At 52.7% G+C, this 14,844-nt stretch overlaps 2 protein-coding genes across 2 annotated transcripts; both read left to right on the top strand.

Annotated features, from left to right (window-relative positions):
* Positions 1-1,494: 1,494 nt before the first annotated feature.
* On the top strand, positions 1,495-5,142 carry JKF63_05435 (uncharacterized protein; the record flags this gene model as incomplete). The annotated part of the gene is made up of 4 exons (XM_067901394.1): positions 1,495-2,311; positions 2,354-2,922; positions 2,953-3,848; positions 3,888-5,142. 4 exons carry the CDS (start codon positions 1,495-1,497, stop codon positions 5,140-5,142), a joined length of 3,537 nt encoding a protein of 1,178 aa, XP_067758069.1.
* Positions 5,143-8,104: 2,962 nt separating this feature from the next.
* On the top strand, positions 8,105-9,700 carry JKF63_05434 (uncharacterized protein; the record flags this gene model as incomplete). Its single annotated transcript, XM_067901393.1, has 1 exon — positions 8,105-9,700. One exon carries the CDS (start codon positions 8,105-8,107, stop codon positions 9,698-9,700), a length of 1,596 nt encoding a protein of 531 aa, XP_067758068.1.
* Between the last annotated feature and the right edge of the window lie 5,144 nt (positions 9,701-14,844).

The following is a 14,844-nucleotide window of genomic DNA, read 5'->3' as shown; positions in this document are numbered from 1 at the left end:
TCTCTAGGCCATATATATATATGTTTATATGTATATTTGGCTGTCGTGCACATCTTGTATGCCTCTTCACTTCCCTTCCAATCTCTGCCTTGGTTTGTCTCACGTTACGCGCCACGTCGCCCCACCCGTCACCAAACCATTCGCTATATCGAGGGGACGTAGCACATGCAGAGAAGCACGGTGGTGCTGTAAAAACAAGCAACCATAAACATGCGGCCCTTCGTCGCTTCCTTTTTTTTTTTGAGTTTGTAAGCTTCCTCACTCACCCACGCAACTCTCTTCCCCTTTTCTTTGCCTGTTTGTCTGTACGTGCGTCCCTGTCCAACCCGATCGCAATCCTTTGCTCTATTCTTCACCCCCCTCCCTCCCCCCCTCGCAAACCAAAAGAGAGTCTGGAGGGGATTGGGGTGTGCGTGTGTGTGTGTGTGGAGAGAGAGAGAGAGAGAGAGAGGAGGTCGTCAGAGTACTGGGTGAGTGAAAGGGATACGTAGACGTGATGAGCACGCCTCCCTTCTGCCCCCCCTCCCCTACTCTACCTTTCTTTCGGTTTTCAACTCGCAACGCGTAGGGTGACTCATTCTTGGGCTTTCCGGGCCCAGGGGATGAACCGCCACCTCGTTGGGGCTCACCCTCTCTTCTTCTCCCATTACTCCTCCCCCTTTCTTTGCGTGAACTCCACTGGGAAATACGCCACGTACGAAAACGTAGAAACAGAAAAAGGGGGAGAAAAAGGGCAAAAAAAAAACGACATTGTCGCTTCAGTAAGCACAGTCAAACCCATCCAACGTGCTTGTGTTTGGATGCGGAGCCTCATGTGTCTCGTCGCGGGACAGTAAAAATTTGACGCTGTGGCTCCTCTTTCCTGCCTGTCCCACAATAATTAGGGTGCGTGCATGCGTGGACTGGTTCAAGTGCGTGGAAGAAGAAGTGCCAGGCGTTCACTCCCCGAGTGCGCTCCCCTCCCCCTACCCGTCATCAATACCATTTTTGCCATCTCCTTGTTCATGCTCTTCCATCTCTTCAATCTACATGGGGGTGGACCTTACCTTTCATCCGATCATCGCGCTCAGTTTCTCTCTTACTGCTGCGGTCTCTATCCCCGGTTGTTTGCCTTACGCACGCACATATGCACATGTGGGCAACTTGAGAGCTTTTTGTATTGTCTTCTGCGCAGCCGATTGTAAGCAACCTCCCCCCCCCCCCACACACACAGAGAGTGACACACCCGTTTATACGTATGTGTATGTTTGCATTTCACTTAGACGAGCGCTTTTCGTTACTCTTCTGCATCTCTGATCATCATCTACAACGACGAGAAAAGAAATAATCAATCAATCAAAGTTACAGCAGCAGTACATTCCCTCGGAGGACTCTTTCCTCCCCCTCCCCCTCCTCCTCCTCCTCCCCCCCTCCTTCCCCTCTCCGCCGACTTTTTCCCCCTTTTTTTTTGGGGGGGGGGAAGAGGATCGCTGTTGCTGCGAAACGAACTGTAATATGCAGAAAAAGAAGAAGTCTGTGTCTGCGGCCACCTCTTTAGCGTCAGAGCCGCGTCCCTCTAGAGCCTCCACCAACAAGGGGGCAAAGCGGGGCTCGACCTTCGCTGCTGTCGGGGTGGCGACCAAGGCAGCGGTACCTGAGAGTACTACTGGAAAGGGACGCGACGGCACCATCGCCCCCCCACATGTGCCATGTAAGAATCCAGTCAAGGCGTCCGTGGAGATTCCACTACGAAGGGATCATTCCGTGTCATCCCTGTCGGACGCGCGGAGGAAGCCTGTTCACATGACGACCGAACACACATCACCATCACTGCCGACCTCGTCTTCAAATGTTCCGTCGCGGGCAATGACGAAGGGCGCTGGGACGTGTGGCGCCGGAGGTGTTGCGTTGCCAGGACGGGCCGACACGGAGTCCTCAACCACCCTAACCCGTCCTCGGGGCAAGCGCACTAGTTCCTGCTTCTCAGGAGTGGCACCAGCTCCTGCGTTTTCATCTCCCGGCACTAGGGCGGCGTCGTTCAAGAGCACTTCCCCAGGCAATAAAGGTGACACCGTGTCCGCCACGCGGAAGAGCAGTACACGCGGCAGTGTCCCGCTTCACCTCCCTGTTATGCGCAAAGACAAGATTCTTCTAGCAGCGGCTGTCAAGGATCACACCAGCGATGAAGGCAGGCCGTTTGAAAAGACCCCGATAAACCTTAAGTCGGCCACTACTTCTGTTGCTTCTCTCACATATTCTGCTATTGTTGCCTCGGGTGGGGCCAGCAGTGATGCTTTCCCGGCTGCAGTTCACGACACGCTTCCGCTTCTGCGTCCGCTGTCCAGCGCAGACTACGCGACTCCCTGTGGCACAAAATCACCATCCCGGCAGCCGCTGCGCAAGACGTTGAGCAACCCAGGGTCGCACCGTTCTTCTGGGTGTGTCTCTGCATGCAACATGAGGGCCTCGGCTAGTCGCGCCTCGTTTTACCTCTCCCCCATGGCTCCACCGTTGCCCACGATGATCGCCGCATCTCCTTCAGAGCTGGGATCGAACAATACAGTCGTCGACGGCCCCAACCTCCGCGACGGTGGTGCGAATGGGAACCGGCGAGCGCGCCACCCTTCGCAAAAGAGCTCTTCGCATAGCGTTGCCGTAGATCGCGCAGGAGGAGACGGAGGGGACGCGATGTTGTTCAAGGATGAGACGAACAGCGCGGCCAGCAGGGCTGATGCCCAATCCCTTGACGATCACAGAGAGGAGGAGGACAGCGGCGGCGGCGGCGACGGGGCTGACCTCGACGAAGGCGAGGCATCAGACGAGGATGACAGTGGTAGTGGGAGCACTGACAGCAGCAGCGGTGATGAGAGCGATGACGATGACGATGACGATGACGAGGAGGAGGAGGAGGAGGAGGAGGAGGAGGAGGAGCAGGAGGAGGAGGAGGATGGCGGTGACGACGATTGTGTGTCGGCGCGTACCTCGTGTTGTTCCTCGGGCAACTCATCGACACGGACAGTTGACGGTGGGAAGAATTTATGCAGACCAAAAAAGTGCGACAACAGGCCAAAGCCGCGCCCTGGCGTGATCGAGACGACGACGACGACGTCCACTCTCTCATCGGTGTCAAGGAATGCGCAATCGGGTCGCAGGGCCCATCCCACTGCACAGTCGATACGCACGAAGGTGTCAAGAGAGGGCGATGTGAATGTGAAGGTCATCTTCGCCGTCCGCGACCGCAACTGCTTCCGCCGGTACCTCCAGGAGGTGATGAACCGCTTTGGTTTCCAGAAGGCGACCGACTTCGACATGTACTGCATTGACCAGTATGGCGATCGTGTCGACATCGATATGGAGGACGACTTCGACCAGCTGCTCGACACTTTCACGGCAACGATCACAGCAGGTAAAGAATTCTTGGGCCGCTCCCAAGAACCAGGCACTTCTCCTAGGCCACCGCCGATGTCATCCATGGGGTTGCCCCCCCACGTTTACGGCAGCAACCAACACACGAGTACCTTGGGGGTGTCTGTACTGGATGAGGGCTTGAACACGGCGGGACCTGGCAGCGAGCGAGCCAGGAGCTCCAACGCAAGCAACAGCCACGGATTTTTATCCCACATCGCCAAGCCTCACGCCTTATCTACTGGGCTTGACGCGACGGTCATCTCATCCATAAGCGCTAGCAGCCTCATGGAGGATGACGTCAAGAGCAGCGGCAGCGCGCTGCGGCTATATGTACGCTATTCGAACGCCTACTACACCGAGCATCGTCAGGATTTGCAGCAGCAACAGCAGCTGAGGATGCAGCAACTGGCGCTCTATCCACAAGGCTTATTTAGCGACGATGGAAGCGCTGCTTCTCTTCGGCAAGGCATGTCGCCGAGGATGGCGTCGCCATCCTCAAACCACCACCAGCAGCAGCAGCAGCACCAGCTTTCACTGGGCTCCTCTTCGAACCAACAAGGGTTTCAAGCGGATCAGCTTATCAGTAGCCGTCTCTCTTTTGGGGCAAGCGGGTCACCCTTGACGCGGACACTGCGGTCGAGCACGGCTGATAGTCTTGACGAGGGAGGGAGATGCATCGACAGGCCTGCGAGTCCTGAGGAGCTTGATGTTATCCATGGACACGCTACTGAGGTTCCCTGTGGTTCATCGGGTAGCGTGTCGCTTCCGTTTAACGAGACACTGCGCAGCAGTCTGGCTCACACATTCAAGTTTGAGGAGGGCGAGCTGGTTGACTGGCGGCGTATGAGCGTGCTCGGCAAGGGGTCCTTCGGCACAGTGTACGAGGGCATCACCCAGGATGGAAAGATGTTAGCTGTGAAGGTACAGGAGTTGCCTCTCGACGATGACGGGGACGCGGAGGCGGTGAAGGCGCTCAAGATGGAGATCAATCTTATGCGTTCGCTGAAGCATAAGAACATTGTCACCTACTACGGGTGCCAGACACGCGTACTGCCGACAGGTAACCAACAGATGGAGGTATTCCTTGAGTTATGCCACGGCGGTAGTCTTGCTTCCTTGCGGCGTAAGCTCTTGAAGGCGAAGGAGCCGTTCAGCATCTCGCTCGTGCGCTCGTACACGCGGCAGGTGCTGGAGGGGCTGGCCTACCTGCACGCCCAGAACGTTGTGCATCGCGACATCAAGAGTGACAACGTGCTCATCTCTGCCGTGGGTGAGGCGAAGCTTGCAGACTTCGGGTGCAGCAAGCGAGTTGGGCCTGCAACACTACAAAGCATGTCAGACAGACTGCCTTCCGACGCCGTGCCCAATTCACAAGAGGCGACGGCAGCACGTGCCGCCATGTACCAGACCGTGGTAGGATCGCCGTTTTTCATGGCGCCGGAGGTGCTGCGCGAGGACGGCGGTTACACCCGCGCGGCGGATATTTGGTCGGTGGGCTGCCTTGTGCTGGAGCTCCTCGGCCGGGAGCCGTGGGACATCACCGGTACGAACATCTTTCAGATAATGTTTCGAATTAGCAAAGAAAAGGGGATGCCCACTGGGGTGCCAAAGGCGTGCCCAAAGGTGCTGCTTGATTTTCTGCAGCGGTGCTTTCAGCGTGATCCCAAGCAACGGGCCACTGCGGCAGAGCTGCTGGCGCATGCGTGGCTGACTTGCCACGACAAAGAGCTCGAGGAGGTGCCACCGTTGCCGTGATGAAGGTGGTGGAGGCTGTAGATAAAGTGACCGGGCAAGGGGAAAAACCGACCGGTGTTTCCCAAGTTGTTAGTTTGTGTGCAGTTGGTCTCTGTACACGTTTCTGCGTGTTGTCATCGATCCGCAGTGTGTGTGTGTGTGTCTGTGTGTGTGTGTGTGTCTGTGGGCTCGAAGGCCTACCCCTCCCCCCTCCTCTTCCCCCCGTGTTAATTCTTGCCTTCCCTTTCTGTTTTTGCTTTAGAGTGAGTGCTCCTGTGTTTTATACCCCCGGTTTCACCACTGCCTCCGTCTCTCTCTCTCTCTCTGTGTATGTGTGTATGTGTGCGCATGTCTTGGAATGTGGGAGACGCACTATTCATAGCAGAGCTTCGTCCCGTATTTTCTCAAAACGCGCTCGCTGCTCTCTCTCCCCCCTTTTTTTTAGTCACGCTCTGACGAGTATCGTTCTTGCGCTCTCGCAGCCGGTCAATTGTAGTCTCGTTTTCATCGTTTTTTTTTTCTCTCTCTCTCTTTTCCTGTGCGGTTTGTTTTCTCCTTCCCCTTCTTTTTGGTTCTCCATGTATTGCTTTGCTGCGAATAACCATTGTCTGTTGCTTGAATCACTGGAACATACACACACACACACACACACACGTGCACACGAGCGTGGGATTGTGTGTTTGTCGCTCGCGCACTTTTCACTTTTTAAAAATTTGGAGGTCTCATTCATTTTCTTCCTTTCCCCCCCTGGCGTTCCCATCCTGTTCTCTTTGCTGCTCCCATTGCGCGCCGCTCTGCTGCTGCTTCTTACATACAGCGCAGCGACTTCCCCAGTCAGGGTGGGGTGTGTGGCACGGACGTGTTGCGGGATGAATGGCTAGGGATAGTGTGTGTGTGTGTGTGTGAGGGAGGAAAAGCCAGTCTGAGCATTTGTGTGTCTCACCAACGGCGCTTAACTGGTCGGGGGGTAAAGTAGTGATGCATACATATATATACACACATATATACATATACACACATATGTGCATATTAGACGCAATCACTTGGCTTCTTCTTGCACCATACACACACCGTTATGTTTGCTTCAATTGTTTTTTTTTCTCCTCCCTCGCTAACTGGCGTATATCTTCTCTCCCCCCCCTTCCCCCCCTCCCCCCTCCCCTCTCCTTCTTTTATTTTTACTGCCTCGACTTCACTCACTCACTCACGCCCCCTTCCCTTCTTCTTCAGTCGTTGTATCGCCGTTATTTTATGGGTAGTAAACGTGCCTCTCCCTCTCCCTCTCCCTCTCCCTCTCCCCCCCCCCTGAGGGCGAAATCCCCATTCCTGCAGTTCTGAACACGCACACATACACCTGGCGCTCACCTCTGCTTTTGACTTTATATATATTTTTTGTCAAGCAACCCCACACGGTTCTCTCCCTCTCTTTTGGGGCGAGGGGGGAAGGGAAGTGGAGAGGGTGTTCATATCCTCCTATGGAACCCCCCCCCCCAAATGCCTCATATAAGTACTATATGTACACATATACACACATATGTCATATATACATATACACACATGTATATATATATATATATACATGTATATGTCATCTAGATGTATGTCCCATATACATGTGTGTATATAATGTTTATGGGTCATATCCATGCGCACGCGACTTCGCCTTTCTTTTATTTCTTGTATATTTTAATTTTGTAGTTTTTCATTGACGTGTGTTCACATGCATATCATCTTTTGAGAGAACAACAACAAGAAACAAAAAGAGGAGGAAAACATAAGAGAGCAGGGACGAGCACGTGTGGTGCGCATCTGGGACCACCACCTCCTCTCCCCCCTCTTCCCCTCCCATCTCGATCGTCGCGTTGGTCTCATTTTAGGGGCATTATATATATATATAATTTTTTTTTTGTGTGGTACAGGTCATAATGCCCGCTTCTCCTCCGATGCCGCCGCTGTTGTTGTTGCAGAACTGCTATAGCTTGCACATCCTCCATTCAGTTTTGCGAACAGACAAGCTGCGCATTCATCAGCAAGAGGCAACAAAGGGGTGGGGGGGGTCATCGAATCTTCCCGCCTCGTCTCCCTCTCCCTCACACACATCCACACGCAAACACGCGACATCTGTGCATCTCACTTGGTCTCTCTCTCTTTCTCCCCCCCTCTCTCTTTTGTATACGTTTGCCGTTTTCATCTTGCTTCCTTTCCTCTGCATCTACACCCCTCTCCCTCCCCATTTTCTCTCTCTCCCCTGTGGCGCCTGTGTTCTCCCTTTCTCCTGCTCCCCTTCTACTACGGGTTGGGGGGGGATACACACGCACACACGCCCTTCTTTACAACCGGGACGAAAACAAACAAACATAACCGTGCTGCGCACATTCTTCACCTTTCCTGTTGTGCTTGTTGATGTATGTATATACATATATAAATGTATATACATATGCATATATAAACATATATATTTGGGGAAGGGTACCATCACTTTTCCCTACCCCCCCCCCTTTTCCCCCTCCTCCCCCTCCTCCCCACAGAAAAAAGAATATATTTTTGCTTCCCTTTCACGCATTTACTTCTCTCTTGGTTTTTTCTTTTCCAAAACGGCAATCAGAGAAGTGAGGCTCTCTGCACTCCCTCCCTCCCTCCCTTCGTCGCAGCACCTCGAAAACACGTCATCTGCGACATCTCTTTACCCCATTTCCCTCTGCTTCCTTCTTGTTCGGCTCATTCCCATACTCCTCCTCCCCCCCCTTCCCTCTCATACCCCCTCCCTTCCCTACCTTTGCACTGAAGCCTTATCTCACGCAGTGCTGCTCTCTCGCTTGCTTACACGTTTACACCCGCACTAGCCTCGCCTCTTTTCTTTTTTTTTCATTTTTTTTTGCTTGTGCCGAGTTTTCTTCTCCCCCTCCTCTCTCCTCTCCACTGCGGTAACGACGACTGTTATTCAGACATACACACACACACACACAAAAAAAAAAGAAGAAAAATGGAACCCCATACCACTGCCGTGTCCACGCCACTCATCGTGTGCGATGCCTTCGCGACGGAGCGCTTCAGCGGAAACCCCGCCGCCGTGTGCTTTGTCCCAACTTCTGTGTATTGTATGGAGTGGTCAAACCTCAGCAGTCTCGAGGCCAGCTTTGGCCGCGGTAAGCCGGAGGTCGAGGAGACCAACATGTCAGAGAAGGATCGCCAGGAGGCGGCGGAGAAGTACGCGGTGGAGCGCAACGCCAAGATGGGCCGTGCGTTCCAGCAGGTGGCGAGAGAGATGAACTTATCAGAGACCGCCTTTGTCTACCGCCTCCCCGCTTCGCGCATCCGTACCCTTCATGAAAAGATCATGCGCAAGTGCGACGAGTTCGAGAATGAGTACGAGGAGAAGGTGAAGCAGGAAAAAGCGGAACGCCGCCGCACAAGCGCCGCCGTCACGGAGGATGATGAGGTACCTGTGATCGTGTCGCCAGAGCATCCGCGATCTTCCATGCTGAGCGCCATCGAGAGCAGCCGAACACCGGTTCAGTTGACGAAGCGGGCGGGCAGCCACGTGTCACCCCCTTCGCCTGGCTTGCTGCCCTGCTCCAGTTTTTCGCTGAACTGCGGTGCGAGCTTTTATGCCCGCACCTCCATCTCTATGATGACCGGCGGCGAGACGGACCGCCGCCCGCGCCGCCAGCACACGCAGTGGTTTGGCCTGCGCTGGTTCACCCCCACGAAGGAGGTGCCGCTCTGCGGCCACGCCACCTTCGCGGCGGCGCACGCCATCTTTGAGGCTTCACGTCTCGTACAGTCGGAGAGCACGCGCCACCTCGTGTCACACATCCCGATGGAGTTTTTTGTGCCTCTAAAGACGGACGTCATCTGCTTCATGACTGAGTCCGGTGTCATCAGCGTGCGCCGTGGGAATGACTCCGTCGCCAAACCGGGCAGCCTATCATGGCATACCTACACTTCTTCCCCTGACACGTATGAGGTGCACTTTCCCATGACAGAGGCATGTTCACTGAAGGAGCGCGTACCCAGGAGTCTTTACAGCGATGTAGCAGCGGCACTCGGGCTGCCGCACGGGGTCGAGTGTGTCGAGGACATCGCCTACTCCAAGGCGACTGGCTACTACGTTGTGCGCCTGTCCACGCCGCACAACGTGGAAGAATGCCAGCCCAACTGTGAGGCGCTTCGTTCTGCCTTTAGCTCTCCCGATTTCTTGCTCGCTCTCAAGGGGAACCCAGACGTGATGGGTCCCATCAAAGGCCTCGGTGTAACGGCTCAGAACAATGGCCATATAAAGGTGGGTCCGGCTGGAGGGGCCGACGTGATCTCACGCTTTTTCGCTCCGTGGTTAGGCGTTGAAGAGGATTTGGTGACGGGCTCGTTGCACACGTCCATACTTCCATATTGGCTGCGCATTCGTCAAAATAATCAATTCAAAGTGGGCGACCAGCTGCGATTCTACCAAGCCAGCATCAAGCGCGGCGGGTCCATGACTGGTATCGTCATTGGGCGAAAGGCGGAGCGCGTGGCGCTGATCGGCTCTGTTGTCACCTTCTTGCGCGGCAACTGCACCTATGAGGTGGAAGAGCAGTAGAACATGTGGGGTTGGGGACACACAGCCCTTTATGCTAACCTGCGTGTCTCTCCCTCTCTCTCTCTCTGCATACACGAATCCCCCCCCCCCTTTTCCCGTCATTGCCAGTACCCCCCACCTCTGCCGAGGAGCAGGGGTGACATGATGAGTCAAGGAGGAAGAACCCCCTGCGATGTGGGCAGTGTGGGTGTGGGGAGGGAAGGGGAGGGGAGTAGCGAAGGAGGGATCGACCACCACGTCGTGAGAAGAAGCTCGAAGTGTGTATACTGTAGCCTGTGAAGTTTGTGTGTGTGCACGCCTCACGCGAGGGGGCCGGAGGAGGTTGAAAAAGGGTAGGCGTAGAGCTTAGCACAGGGTGAAGCGGGTTGGCAGATGTTGGAGACCGGGGGAAAAAGGGGGAGAAGCCTTATCATGTGATACATAGAGTTGTTTGCATGGGCGCGCGCTAATGGACATCAACAGTGCATAGCAGATGTCGAGCGCATATATTATCAGTAATGATGTAGGCCGAGGCGGAGCGAGCCCAGGAACCAGTCTTGGCCAGCTTCCATAACGTGATATGTATTTCCAAAGGTCTGGACAGCTACCAAGACTTCTCCCTCCCCTCTTCCTCCCTGCTTCAACGCTTGCCCGAGTCTCTGACAAAGCTCAAGTGGCCGCGTCTGCAACCAGAGAGAGAGGTGATCGACAGTGAAAAGGCGCGAGAGACTCACCGGATATTTTATGCTTTAGACAAAGGGAAGAAAAAAGGGAAGAGTGGGAAAGCGATGCCGAGACACGAGAACGATGGGGATCAGAGGAAGGGAAGAGGGGAGGGGAGATGCGCCGAGACACTCGAGAAGAGCGAGAAGGTGGATTAGTACTTGGCAGAGAAAAGGGGGGGGCGTAGGTGGGAGGGAGATGGGAGCGACCGGCCCCCCCCCCTCTCATGCGTTTCTTCACTCGTTCATTATGTATTTTATTTTTTTTCTATGCTGGTCTTTGGCATTGGTTGCTTCCTCTTGCTTTCTTGCCCCGCTCCCCCTTTTTTTTCTACATTCTTCTGTGGTACGTCTTTCTTCGTCTCTCGATTTGTCTGCGCCTTTCTGATTCCGCCGCCGCCGCCGTCGTCGTCGTCGTGACTGTTAAACGGGATGCAAGTTTGCGACGTACACGTTAACTTTAGTTAGACACACACACACACACACCATATTCATGTACTCTACAGATCACCGATGTCTGTGCCACCACCACCACCATAATAGCAAAAGGAATGCCCGCTTCTCCTCTTCCTCCCTCGTTCTTTCTCTGACGGCCATGCTTTTCGCGTTCCACGCCTCTAGCCGACGAGGGAGAGGGAGGCAGGGAGGGGATGGAGGGAGGGGGCACAACAACTTCAAAGGAGTACTGCGTGGTGGTGGTGGTCATAACTGTGTCACTTTTGACTGCGTGTGTGTGTGTGTATCGCTCATTTGGACATCCTGTGATTTTGTGTTTTCCCCCTTTTTTTCTCTGCCTACCCGCCCCTCCCTTCCCTCCCAACTCTCTCTCTCTCTATCCCACGCACTTTAGATGGCTCCTTTTTTTTCTTGGTTTTCGTTGTAAACATTTGTGCTGTCAAGTACCTGCCCCCCTCTTCGCTCCCCCTCCCTCAAGACACAAGCGTTCAACGGGGGAGGGGGAGGGGGGGGGCTCAACGCTTCTCTCTCTGTCCTGTGTATACTTCTTCATTCCGTGAGAGTGTGCGCCCCACTTTTATGAAATTTCTGCTGCTTAACATCTTGTCTTCCTCTCACTGTTGGTGTCGATGAACGCGTGTGCGTTTCTTTTTGGTTTTCGCTGTTGTTGTTGTTCTGGTTTTGGTGCTCTTGCGTGTGTGTCTGTGTGTCTCGTATGGCTCCCCCCCCCTGTGTTCTTCTTCGCTGATCGGCATTTCTTTTGTTATCCCCCCCTTCCTTTTCAGCGTCCTCAAAAATTTTTTTTTTTGTTTGAAAAGCATTTCGGTTCATCACTTCCTCGTCTTCGCCCTCACGCCGTTATGTGGTGGATGTCGTCGTTTTCTGCGCGTGTGTGTGCGTGTTTGCTATTTTGATGTTGAGATTTTTATTTTTCCTTTTTCTATTCGCTTCTTCAGGGGAAATAGGGAGGAGGGGGTATCCAGTGGCCCTTGCGTGCGTGTGTGTGTGTTTGTTTTGCTGGGGAGCAGTTGCAGCAACAACAACAGAGAGGGGAGAGGAGGGGTGATGTAGAGAATACGTGGCCTTTGGGTGTGCTTGTGTAGAGGATTGATGCGATTGCAGATTCGAGAGTCGAATCACAAAACTTACACAAACACTAAAAGAAGTACGTGTATACACGAAGCAACGTTGGTGACCAAGCCCCTCCTCCCCCCCCCCCCCCTCCCCTACACAGATGCACCCACACGTAACAAAAGTTATCATCAATAAAAACACATATATATATATATATGCATATGTATGTATGTATACATATATGTATTTATACGCAGTGAAAAAGCGTTTATCTTTTTCAATTGTTTTTTTTTAGTATATCGAGCGTCTTGAGAGTGTTTGAAGATGTATCGAGCTCATGTTTTTTTTTCTTGCTTCTCGTGCTTTTATTGTACTGCTTGTTTTCCTACATCGGACGCGCCTTTATAAAAAAAAAAGTATTGGTTTTGTTTGGTAGTCCTGCAGGGTTTGTGCGACACTGTGTGTGTGTTTTTTTTTCGAGTGTCTCTTTTAGTTTTGTTCTTAGTGAATGCACGCCCTCTTTTGCTTCCCATCGGCGCCACACGCGTTCTTCTCTCTCAATCCGTTGCTCCTCCACACAAATTTTTTCTATTTTTTTTTTCTTTTCACTTTTTCCTTTCGGCCTTCTCGCTGTCAACGCCTGCGAATACGATGAAGGCTGTGAGGAATAGGGGCACACTTTCGATGATGGACACCATTAATTTGGTTGGGTGCTTCAGTTGCACATTCCCTCTCTTCCTCCCCCTTTCCCCCCCTCGACTCTCACTCCTCAGTCTTCTCCAACTTTTTTTAGTGCTCCACGCATGTGTGTTCTCGTTTTTTTTCTATTGTCATGGGAATCGTGTACGGAGAGCTGCTCTGATTGCACGAACGCGTATGTGGGGCAACCAGCACGTCTGTGAGCGATAACGAGAGAGAGACAGTGAAGGAAACGGTGTCTGTGTGTGTGCGTGTGCGTGTACGTGTATGTATGTGTGTCTGTGGGCGGGGGGGAGGAGAGACGTGATCCCGGATGGGATGCGCCGGAGAGGGACTCGAGAGGGCCGCGATGGATTTCAGGGAATTGGTTTTATCTCTTCTGTGTTGTGTGCAGGCATTTGGGTGGTGAGAGAGCACAGACGGGGGAGGGGGAAAAGAGGGAGGGAGGGAGGGAGGGAGGGAGGGGGAGGGAGGAGAAGGAGGAAAAAAGGGTACAGCCATCGCATGTATTACATTGCAATCCCCCTCCCCCCCCTCCAAGGTACAACAATTTGTGTTTTACTCACATAGGTCTGTGTGTGTACTTCTTCTATATCGCCTTTTTCTCCCCTCCTCCTCCTTTTTCTCTGCAGGCTGTGCGTATTGTCATTCTGCTTGTTAGTCGAATTTACTGCAGACAAGGAAACATCGAGACTCGGAGCCATACCCAATCTATTTATATATTGATATTGACAGTGTATATATCCACACACACACACACACACACGTATATATATACATAGAGATACACGTATGTGTATGTATGTATATATATATATGTGTGTATATGTATATTACACTAGCCTGCGCACACAAACCAAACCATACGAGCGGTTCGCTCAATGACGCACTCATCGCGCTTATGATACTGAAAGAAGTTTTGTATATTTTATCCAGGTTCACGTGTGTGTGCTTTGTTGTTCCCCCCCTCCCCCTCCCTCTCCCTCCCTCCCCCTCCCCCCCCCCGTCTTCACTCATCTCTGTGAGTGTCGTTTTATATTTATTTATACATATATTTGCGATTTTCTTCTTTGACTTTTTCATTTTTTTCAAAGAAAAGGAAAAAAAACAAAGCGACACACACACACACACACACAGGCACGCAGGCACGCTCCATCACTTTTTTCACACCCTTCACTCATCCACTCGGGAGGGAAGGATGGACATCGGGGGGGGGTAAATGGGAGGTGCCCGTGCGCGCGGGAGGGGCTTACTTGGAGGGCGGTGATGAGAGAGAGAGACTGACTGGCCCTGTTGGTGGCCCGTGTAGCGATGGTCAAGATGAGGGACCCTCCCCCCGGAAAAACAAGCAAACAAACACGTGCTTCTGCGTTGTATCCATTAATGTTCGACGTTCAAACTTTTATCGGCTTCCTTTTTTTGCTCTCTCTCATCTTTCCATCATTTTATGATCTGTGTGTTTTCTCATTACACTGGTATATATATAAATATATATATATATGGGGGGCTCTGTGGGTGGCGCCGTGTACTCTCCACTGCCGCGGCACCACACGCACCTCACACGCAACAACAACAAAAAAACTGTGCCCCCCTCTCCCTTTTTTTTGTCCCTGCAAACATCGTCTATTTCTCATCTCTCACTTCGCACACGTTCGCGCACACAAGTGAACTCGTTGGATCCTCTCCGCTACAACGTTCAACCAGATCCCAAGCAACGCCTAGTGGGAAACATCTTTGAGAAACAGAATCTTTAGGGGTGGTATAAAAAAGTGGAACGAGCGCAGCATATTAAAAGGGGGTGAGAGACGTGCACATTACCAAGGGGGGGGAGAGTGTGTGTGTGTGTGTGAGTGTGTGTGTGGGTGAGTGTGTGGGGTGCATGTGGAGGGTATGTAGGCCACGTCTTACTGTTTTTTTTTTACCGCCAATCCTCTTTGTGCTTTTCTGGCCTACACACGCACAGACAGACACGCATTACGTTGGAAGGAAGAGAAACGGTGGAGGTGCAACCACAAAAGTCTGCAGGGCCCCCAGCCGCTCGCGATTGCTGCGGTTGTCTCCATTTTTTTCTCACTCACATTCTTTCTCAATTTTAATTTGTGTGCTCCTTGTGTGCGTGTCAAGCTTCGCTGGCTGCATTATAAGACATAATATTTTTGTTTGTTTGTGTCTCGGGACCCTTTTCTCGTTGTTGGTGGGATTTTATCTACACGC

This window comes from Porcisia hertigi, chromosome 17, assembly GCF_017918235.1.
Source record: "Porcisia hertigi strain C119 chromosome 17, whole genome shotgun sequence".
NCBI lineage: Eukaryota > Euglenozoa > Kinetoplastea > Trypanosomatida > Trypanosomatidae > Porcisia > Porcisia hertigi.
The sequence above is the reverse complement of the archived record's forward strand: the minus strand, read 5'-3'. Positions and strand labels throughout refer to the sequence as shown.